General features: G+C 33.3%; 1 protein-coding gene across 1 annotated transcript; it reads left to right on the plus strand.

Moving 5' to 3' along the window:
• The first annotated feature begins 4,242 nt into the window (after positions 1-4,242).
• On the plus strand, positions 4,243-7,429 carry LOC128385705 (silk gland factor 3-like). Its single transcript, XM_053344595.1, has 2 exons — positions 4,243-6,593; positions 6,911-7,429. The coding sequence occupies exon 1, from the start codon at positions 4,738-4,740 to the stop codon at positions 6,487-6,489; it is 1,752 nt and encodes a 583-aa protein (XP_053200570.1). The 5' UTR covers positions 4,243-4,737; the 3' UTR covers positions 6,490-6,593; positions 6,911-7,429.
• The last annotated feature ends 3,875 nt before the right edge of the window (positions 7,430-11,304 follow it).

Below are 11,304 nucleotides of genomic sequence, written 5' to 3' on the forward strand. Positions count from 1 at the left end.
GATAACAGACGAACACAAATGAGGGCAAAGGGAGAAGGGAGAAGGAGAGCTAAAGGTGGACCCACCAAGAGGGTCATGACGATTATGGGGCGATGAGGGTGCTTTGGGTGATCCAAAGTAAGATGAGAAGCAAAAGGAACACCAATTAAAGTAAACAAACAAAATGGACATGAAAATATAAGAATCACGAGTTAATCATTTCAACTTCATGAATAACAAAATCATTTGTCATTGTTTCCTCTTGTACTCTAATTAAAAGATCCTTTCAACAAATATCATCTCCTTTTTCATTCATTGATACTTGATGTTGGTGTTGCTGGTTGGTGATGACGATGATAATTGCTGATGATGCGAATGATTTATATTAATAACAATAATAACATGGGCAGACTGAAATTAGAGATACAAACAAACAATAACAATTAGTATAATAACAAGCAAACAAGAAAACAAAAAGGTTATTACAATTAATTCTTGATAATTATTCCCAATCCTTATGAGATTAAAATCACTAAACGTTATCGGGAATATCATTGAGAGTAATCACAATACAAACGTAAGACAATCAAATGATTGCGATTATCATGATGATTATAACGATTATCATCATTATCATCAACAGAAAAGCACATTTATCAATAAGAAATTAAATTGATGTGGTAATTAACGTCAACTGATGTTAATCAAGACAACCCAACAAATTTGCTTTTCTTTTTCTCTACAAACATTTAATCAACATCATCATTATCTTCATTTTCATCTTCATCTTTCGCGTATTCCTCTTTAATCATAACAATTAACTAACTACTTAAGCAGATGATTTTTTCCTTATTATTTCAACAACGTTAATAACTTTTAACGTTTCATTTTAATATGTAATTGAAGATGAAAAATTAACCACGATAATCATGATATCAGATATATTATCATCTTTAAATTCATATCTCATGATAACCATAATGAGCTACCTTTTAGTTTTCAACATCAATTTCAATTGTTTTCAATTTAGTTGATTTAGTTATAGGTGTAACTTGTTTCTATTCATTTGATTCGTGATAACTATTCAAAAGGTATCATACAAATTGTTTATCAATGGTAAATTCAATTGTTATCAATTAATTAATTGATTGGTTGTTGAACTTATCATAAACAAATCAAATCAATTCCACGCATAATTTAATCCTAAATTTCCTAATACTAATTAGTCTGAAGAGTCAAGTCACTTATCAATTAAGTTAACTTGCTAATGAAACGATATTAATCACCAATAGTTTGAGCATATCGATTACATGACAGAACTTTTCAAATTCATTCATTTCTACTGATCGTGTTTCGGTATCAATTAGTGAATCAAATTGAGCAATTTTGATAACTTAAATTGCGATTAGCACTTCTATCAGTCTATTGTTGATAAATGATTTTGGGTGGAAAACTTGACATTTAAAAGTGACATAAATAGTAAATGGATTCAGTTTCTTTCTGATGGGAGATAATTTTTCATAAATTTATATCTTTTGGAACCCAAAGGTAATAATAATTATAGAAAACTTTTAATCCATAAGAACAGAAATTTTATCATAATCCTCTTCATTTGATAATTCTAATAATTAATCATCTTTTTCTCTCCCATGAGATAACTTTTCATGTTCTTCAACTGGAAAACTAATGATTCTTTTACACCTCCAGGTTAATTTCTATTTTCCTACCACAGAGTAAAAGATGAGCAATATCTCAACATTCGAACCCATAGTGAGAGTTCTGAGTGATGTGAATTAGCTAATTTTCACTAAAGTTGTTGGCAGATAATCGAAGGTGAGTAAAGGTGATAAATCCAATAGAAAAGGTGAATTTTGTTGCTTCAAGCTATTTAAAAGCTCTACAATTAATCAATATGTTCAGGTAAATTCTTTTAGTCTTTCATTTCGATTCAGATCAAAAGAGTTTGAGTGACATAGTTTTTTTTTACATGCGAATTTCCTATGAATGAATTGAGACCCATGCATCAGAACTCAGATCCATTTTCTAGTTTGTTGAGAATATATTTCAATAGAAATTCAATCCAACCAATTTAATGAAATAAAGATTTAGAATTCATTTTGTTACTTCGATTAAAACGGTGATAATTAACAAATATTCTCTAATTATCAAATATACCAGTAGATTTTGATTAAATCTTGAAAAGAAATGAATAAGTTGTAACCTTCATTTGATTAATTGAGAAAACTACCTTCGTGTTAATTAGCAACTTTGTCTCATTACAACAGCTACTCAGAAGCACATTAAGTCTTAAATGATAATTTTTAAGCTTTCGAATATTCGATGAAAACAAAATATTCAAAATTACGATCAACAACAATTCGCGTGATTCTCATCATTAAATGAACAATGAAACAACTAAATGGATTCTCTTCTTTATTTTCTCATTCTTATAACATTTTGATAGAATTAATTCTCAATAACATGAATCCAAATGATTCCGACTTCGAGCATTAGTTAAGATTGATCGCAGTGAAAATCAAGCGTTTTAGATATTTGATTGGATGCCGAGTTATTCCGACAGTTTAATTTTCCAAATAAACAAGATGAATTTAAATTTGCCTCCAGATTATCACATAAACGATTACCAAGGCAACGAGAGAGTCTCGGTGAGAGTTGATCCCCTAGGGCCATCTAGTGGTTCCAGTCGAAAACCTGAGTTTTTCCAAAAGTCATTGGAATGACATCTGTTGGCATCTGTTGGAACAGAACCTCATCTCAGCCGCTCTTCTATCGAGCGCTGGTGGCTCAGGACTGAGCCGAGAATTTGAACAAAGCGATTGGTGAATCAATAGATGTCACCACTTTAGTTCTCTTCGTTTTTCTTTTCGGTCAAACTTTTATTGCTCCTGATAAATTTTAATTAACTTTACCTGTAAATTAAAAATTAAATCTTGTGTTATTCGTCGTCTTATCACACAGATTATACTTTACACGAATTTGATGATCTTAAAACTTACTTCGTAATAACTTGGACCACTTTAGTTCCTTGAAAAGTTTTTCTGGTAATTTGATAAAACTTTTTTTCCGTTATCTCAAAGTTTTACTGCAAATACAATTTAAATACAATTATTAAAAAAATTGATTTAAAATTACCACAATTTACAAGATCGAAATTCTAATATTAATTTTTTCCTTTATGTCAAACCTAATGGATTTAACTATTTTTAGACCTTTCCTACAATTTCGCTTCAACCTTCGGTATAATCATAAAAATTGGGCCTTTGAATTAAATTGATCATGACTCAATTAATCTGATTCGTGAATTTTACTCTTTATCCTCTTCTAATTATTAACATTTGAAGATTAAAATGTTACTTGTAATCGGCAATTATTAATACCTTAAAAATCTGTTATAAATGTGAACCCTAATTCAATTTTCCCTCTTTAAGTTGTCAGGAGTAATTTTCTCCCAATGGAGGAGCTGCTGCATTAACCCTCCAGTAACTGGAGTTCAGCTCACAAACAATAAACTTTTCCCTCTTTTATTTTATTGAGTAACAAACCGAATCAACAGATGGCAGTGTAGGGACTTTAATTTGTCGATAATCTTTCGTTTTATTTGATTGGAAACAATTGAAATATTTTCCTTTTTTATCAATTCGATTAAAAATGAAAATTTTATTTTTTCATTGATAAAGTCAATTCTTTTTTCTGTTTTCTGTTTTGTTGTTGGCTATGAGAGATGAGGAAAAGAAGTGAAGTGAAGAGTAAGTCTTCATGATGGCGAAATTTGAATGTTACTCTGGATTTTTAAGTCGAAACAGAATTTTGGTTGAGAATCTAATCTATTTGATTCTTTTCCAGAGGTAGATGACTTTCTTTTTTTCTTTCTTGTTTTTCGCTTTTTTCTGTTTTTCTGTTTTTTCTGTTCTCTCGTTTATTCATTTTCGTCTTATTCTCATTATCTTTTCTGTTCCTCCTTCTGTGTTATTCTATCATCTGTAGCCTGTTTATCTGAGCATTTCTGTGGAACATGAATGGAAAATAATAATATTATGAGAAAGAGAAAAGAAGGAGGAGTTGATCATATTGGAAACTCTTATACATCGATATTGAGGTTGAGCTGTTAAACTCCTCCCGTCGCAACTTCCACAAGGTTTGGAGGCAGAGTCAAGGATTAGAGGGAAATCCAATGAAAATGAGGAAACATTGAAGAAGAGGAAGGAGTAAATGAATGAGAGAGAGAGAGAGAGAGAGAGAGAGAGAGAGAGAGAGAGAGAGAGAGAGAGAAAAGGGAGAGAGAAGGTGAATTTGTGTGTTGGATGGAAATGGTTAGTTGATAATGTTGACTGAAAAAAGATCAACAGAAGAATAAGAAGAAGAAGCAAAGAAAAAACGAGAATGAGTATGAATAGTCTATCTGATTCTGTGAGATTTTCATGAAACAAATGTCTTCATCTCCATCACCATCTTCATCCTCATCTTCATCATCAACACCAAAACATCAAGATTAACACCAATACCAACACCAGAAAAATCATCTTCATCATTACTCGTTCTTCTAATTATTAATTGTGTTGTGATTCAACTAATAAGATTATTGTGATCAAATGTTAATCAATCAACGATTCATTTCGTTCAATCTTTTGTTCCCATACTTTCCATTGGAAAACGGAATATATTTGTGATCCATTGGTGTAAAGATCTAATCTACTTCGATCATATTGTTCATCTCATTCCAAATCAAACGAATCCATCATGTCCAGTGGAACCTTTTCTCCTTATTTGAACCCAACCCTTCATCAAATTCATCATCATCATCATGATCATATGCAAGTGCCTGTAAGTCAATCTTATGGTCGTGATGGGCCAGCTGAACTTAAGTACATGGCCGCTGTCCACCAACACCAAGGTCCTAATGGTCATGCACCTTTAAGTGCTCATTCTCACCAGTGGGCAACCATGGGACTTGCACCTCCTCATCATGCAGCTGAGCCATGGACTGGAATGCATTCATCGTTAGCGGCAGCTCATCATCAGGCTTCTGTAGCCGCTGTATCGGCAGTGTCATCAACATCTTCATCATCTTCTTCCTCATCTTCATCAGATATTAAGCCCAATGGTGCCAATGTCAACATTGGTGGCAACAATAGTGAAAGTAATAACAGTTCTGGGGGTGGTAGTTCAACTCCAGTGTCAAGTAATTCAAATGGACGTGGCTCTGTTGGAGCTGGAAACGTTGGAAGTAACAGTTCATCCGGAAGTGCTTCGAGTAACAACAATAGCAATGGTAATAATTCATCGACAAATAACAATGGTTCAGGTCAAAATTCATCGATATCTAGTGAGCTTCATTTAAATGCTTTGCATGCACATCACAGGGCTGTGGCTTCTGCAGCCGCAGCTCAGCATATGAACGCATCTCCTTGGCATCATACTTCACCTCTTCACGCTTCACCTTCAACTGCAGCATCGATTGCAGCTCATGGAATGGCTGTGGCTGCCGCCTCAGGCCATCATACACCTCATTCAAATGGTTCCTCACCTTTGAGTCATCATCATTCACATGTTCCTTCTCATCATCATCCACAGCATCATTACTCTATGAACGGCATGTTTGTCCATGGGGTGGGAAATGGCCCACAAACGGGTCCATCTCCTCACCAGGTACTCCATCCAGCCATGAGGGGAGACCATTCATTGTCCAGCTTATCTGATTTATCGGGACCGATTGATCGACCGACCCTTGGTGGCCTACATCATCATCATCACATTTCCGATCATCCACATCTTCGTCATCATCCTGGATCCATTGGATCCCTCGGATCATCAGGAGGCGGAGGACTGGGTGGGGGAGGATGTGGTGGTGATGGTTCTGGGGAAGAGGAAACACCAAGTTCTGATGATCTTGAACAGTTTGCAAAACAGTTCAAACAGCGACGTATTAAACTCGGTTTCACTCAGGCCGATGTTGGCCTTGCCCTTGGGACTTTATATGGGAATGTTTTTAGTCAAACAACAATATGTCGATTTGAAGCGTTACAGTTAAGTTTTAAAAATATGTGCAAATTAAAGCCTCTGTTAGCTAAATGGTTGGAAGAGGCTGATTCGACTACAGGGTCACCAACGTCGATTGATAAGATCGCCGCTCAAGGAAGGAAACGGAAGAAACGAACTTCCATTGAGGTGTCGGTCAAAGGTGCCCTCGAGAATCATTTCCATAAGCAACCCAAACCTTCAGCTCAAGAAATTTCGAGTTTGGCTGAAAATCTCCAACTAGAAAAGGAAGTTGTCCGAGTTTGGTTTTGTAATAGACGACAGAAAGAGAAGCGAATGACCCCACCCACAGGTCAACTAGGTCAAGACATGATGATGTCTCCTCATGATGGACATGGACTTCATGATTCTCCTCCTCTCCATCACCCCCATTCACACAGTCCACTCCACTCACCACCAGGCCATGGGAACGGAGCCAATATGACCCATGGACAAAGTTTAACGGCTCACTGATCAACTATTATTATAATTAATTAATTAATTAATATTATTAACTTTTAAATAAATGGTATAAATGGTATACACAAACTGATGAATTTAAATACCTAATCAATGAGGTGAGTTGATTAATTTATTTCTTTCATTTTAATCACATAAGAAAAAGATGCTTCATGAGAAGATGAATTATGTTTTCATCTTTGTTCAGACAATTTCATTTTAATTAACTCTTGTAATTAACTTGTTCAAATCGATTACCCTCGACATTTCCTACAATTAACTGATTAGTTAATAGTCAAAATATCGATAAAATTGTCAACATAGTTCATCTTATTAGAAGATAAGTTAATCATCTTGATTTCTTCTAATAGAACATCTTTTTCTCTTCCTCATCATCATCACCTTTTTGACTTTTATCTTTATCTTTCTCTCTCAGGGCCGTGCTCTCTCTCTCTCTCTCTCTCTTACTTTCATTTTCTCTTTCTAATACAACTGAACATCCCTCAAAGACGATCTCTCGCTAATTCGAAGCAAAAGCACAAAAACAAAATGAAATCGGAATCAAAAAGATTTTTCCTAATGAATCTTTTAATCCTTATCCTCATCAGAGAAATTAATCTGTCTCCTGATAAACACAAACCACACACTTGACCATTCCCTTCATCTTATAATTATTATCTCATCATTTTCTGTTTACGATGAACCTCATCACACAAAACCTTTGTTGAGATCTATTCTTTTTCTTCATCTCCCTCTTTACACATTGTTCTATATTGTCTCTGTCTTTTATCATTGTTCCTTCTCTCTCTCTCTCTCTCTCCTCTCTTACCTGTGGCAACCTGATTGCCTCAATCTCCACTATTACGCTTAATATGAAAAAACCACAAACAAACAACAGAAACTTATATATAAATATAAATAAACTCCATTAACGTAATTTAATTTACAATAATAATATTTTCGTCTCTTAATCTCAATTTCTTTGATTCGGCCATTAAATGAAATGATTAACTCTTTCCAATCGAATTCTATGTTAATTTATGGATTCAATTATCTTCCTCCATGTAACAAGTCGCGATCAAAGTAACTGAACATTATTAGTCAATTTGATAACAAATTCTGTTCCAATTCTCTTAAAATCTTAATCTTTTTCTTTCTTCTTTTTTTTCTTCGAATTAAATTAACTTCGGCCAATAACCCTTCCTTTTTTTTCATTCATTTAATTTGCTTTCTCTCTTTTTCTCGCTTTAATTTTACCTGGATAAACTGTCAACCTTAATACATTTACCTAAATAGTTGTAGCTTGAATGATCTGCAAAGTAAATCAGGTTTAGATCCAATTTTATCATCATCATGATGATTATCATCTACATCATCAGTAGATTCAACGAAACATTCAGAGAAGTGATTTTATTAATAATCTACTTTTATCATCATCGTCTCACTTTCTTGTTCATTCGGCATCTTCGCTCTCAAATTCACCTGATGGAAAAGAAGAAGTGGAAAATTGTTAACTAAGGAAGAAAAGAAAAAGTAATCAAGAAAAGTGATTAATTGAGAAAAGGATTGAAATTGTGAGAAAAGAGCGTAAAATGTTCAGTGATAATCAAGGCGATTCACGACAATAACAGTTTAGCCGTAATGGTGAAAAATACCCAAGTTTGCAACATGATTCGGCATTAATGTTGTATTGTTGTTGTTATTGTCCCTCTACCAGTAATTCATTCATTCTGATTCTGATTCTGCTGCATCATGATCTCAAGTCATGGTAACAGTTAACTTTTCTATTGAACATGAAGCAAAACTTGAACCATCAAGAATCCATTTTGACTTGAGCAAAGCCTGTCAAAAGTTCCCATTCCTCTGCTCGCCCTTAGTCAATCATAGTAATCATAATGATTTTTTTGCTCAGATTTATTATTGTTGTTTATGCATCAAGAATATGGTTGATTCGTTGGTTAAATAGAAAATGAGTCTATTATCAATCATGTTCGAACATGATCATGATGTATTTCAATCTGTTTCAGTGTTCATGCTTTCTATTCAGCTCTTCTGGCTGAGTCTCTTTCTTTTCTCTTCCACCATGAAATCTGTCGCTGAAAATTGATGCAAATTTTTACGCAGCAAAATGAATAATCATCTGAGGTTTCAACAGCTTGATTAGGTTGTTTTGTTTTCTTTTTCCTTTTCTCTTCCTTTTGCTTTTCTTTTCACAACCTGTAAGGCTACAGCTTTTCAGCAAAAGCACCAAAGTGCCAAATAATTGTCCTTGTAACCAGAAGTTTGCTATCATTTTGCTTGATCAGTTTACTTTGATGATATCTGATGATGCTAATTACTCTTTGTTTGTTTTCAAATGTCTCTCTCTCTCTTTTAACAACAAGTCATCATGTTGATAATCAAAGGAAACAATGATGATTGCTGATCTTATTAAGAGTAAACATTAAAAGGTATCAAAATTGTAACAGTCTAAGCGGATATTAGAAAATGATAAAGATAAAATTTCACTGGTTTTGATTATCATCGTAACCATTTTCAGTGCAGAGTAATTTATACAGCTGATTCTTTATTTCCCTGAGTTTATATTCAACCACAGCTCAATGTTTTCCAATTGATGAGTTTATTCATAAGAAGAAAAAAATGAAACATTCAGAAAACCAAGACTATGATTGGTTATTTGTTTTGCGAAACTTGAGATTGTTGTTAATGTTCATCATGGGAAAGCCATTTGCATAAATGAAACTGATTGTGATCATCTCACAATTGCCTTTGTAATGTTAATATCTCATGAAAGATATTAGATAAAGTTATCAAATAATTCAACCCTAAATTTACTCGTACGTCTCTTACCTGGATTATATTAGTTAGTTAGTCTTCAATTCACCTTCCTTCAATTCATCTATCTGATTTGAGAATCATCATCAAGGAGATCTTGTTCCACTTTTTCTGCTTTAATTTTTTTCTCCTTGATGTGTAATCATCATCATCATCATTTTCATCTTACCTTTTCTCTTACTTTACCTTATATCACATTGATCTCAAACCATTAGACCATCAACAAGCTAAAGAACAGCTCAATTGGAAGAAGGAAAAATATCTCTCATGTAGATAGAGATGAGAATGAGAGAGAGAGAGAGAGAGAGACAAGGCAATCGCACTTGATTATCCTTCTTATTTTTTCCTTCTTCTTATTCTAATTTATGTAAATTATGTTTATTATCTAAATTTATCTCCAACTGATTTTCTGTGTGCAAGAAGAAAAAGGCAAAGATTCATGGAACATGAAATAACCCTGCAATTGATAACTTCTCATTCCCCTCATCATCTTTTCTTCTTCTTTTTTCTCCATCTCTTATTTTACTCTTCCTCATCTTTTCCTTCTCATCATCAAGATATATCACTACATAAAATTCATCCTTGACTATATTATTTCCTCTTTTTCATGTTGATGTTACTTTTCTGATTTTTTATGTTCCAAAGTAAAGGAAGAGATTCAAGTTAATATCATCAAGTGATCATAATCAGAAAGAAAAGATTAAGAAAGAAAAAGAAAAAGAAAAAATTCTTTTTATATGTGATTCATTTTTCTCTTTATTTAAATTGATCTTGATTTATATTTGCGTTGATTGTGGTTTCAAGATAATAATCATCATCAACACACTTTGTTCAATTTTATTAGGAAACTTGATCAATCTTCTTATTGTTGTGTAACTGAGTAGGTCTTTTAAAACGCAAGCTAATCAAGTTCCTGTTTCATCCTGATCATGATAAATGCTTCTTGAGCTGATAAATGAATATAAACCACTTGCACGAGTTGAATTATCAGATGTTGAGCCAATGGCATAGCCTAAGGCTTTTTATCTCATAACTCAAAGTGATAAGATTTTATCAGCTGATTATTGTCGACAAGAGTAAAAGGCAAAACTAATGGCACATGTTAATGTCAATAAGATATTCATATGCATGGAAGTGTTCAAATGATAATAAATGGACATTGTTGTCCATCGTAAAACAAACATATTGACTCGTAATTGTTGATACGAATGGGAATCATTTTAATTTGTAGATAATCTTTATTACGGTTATTTTAATGATCAACAAGATATCGATAAATGGCCAGAAAACGAAGCTTTGTTTTCATTTTTATTTCGATATGTACAAAATTCATCAGATTAAATCAAGTAAACGTAATTCACTTTAATCGTGTTAATCATTGATAAAATTTTCTGTTTTGCTTAAAGCTAATGATGACATATTAAGCAAAAGAAAGAAATGGAATCATGATTGAGCAAATGGGTACACAAGGTCACTTTATAAAGTTGCGATCACTTATCGCCAGTTTGAGTGATATTGATAGAATATAAGTTGTGTGAAGGAAGCGAAATTTTCGTGTTGAACAAAATGGAAACATTTTCTCTACAGAGAAACAAAGACAACCTTGAGATGAACAACAAACAACAACTTTGGATCAACATGAAACCATGAGAGAGAATCGGCTGGTAGCAAGGAGACACAGAAAGTAAAGTTCTGTAAGGCTGAAGTAAAAGCAGAAATGATGATGAGCAAAAAAGGTTGGTCGAAACATTATAATTGCCTTGAGCGAAATGAGCATTTGCACAGTAAACAAAAAACAATTTCAGTTTTCATGTGATGATGACGGTTACCAAAGCGTTCAAATGCTCTAACAATTAAGATTAACTCAGCTTAACTTTTGTTTCTAGCGACATTTTCACTTTTACCTGATTTCTGCATTAGTTTCATTTGTCATCCTCATCATCCTTGTTCTCGTCTATTTACAGTTTAGTAAATGGGAAACATGCATTTGAATCT

The sequence above is a fragment of the Panonychus citri genome, unplaced genomic scaffold (genome assembly GCF_014898815.1).
Source record: "Panonychus citri isolate SS breed McGregor unplaced genomic scaffold, ASM1489881v1 Contig00050, whole genome shotgun sequence".
NCBI classification, from domain to species: domain Eukaryota; kingdom Metazoa; phylum Arthropoda; class Arachnida; order Trombidiformes; family Tetranychidae; genus Panonychus; species Panonychus citri.

What these genes read in the sequence shown, in the direction of transcription:
- LOC128385705 (XM_053344595.1), top strand. Translation starts at nt 4,738, where the DNA reads ATGTCCAGTGGAACCTTTTCTCCTTATTTGAACCCAACCCTTCATCAA.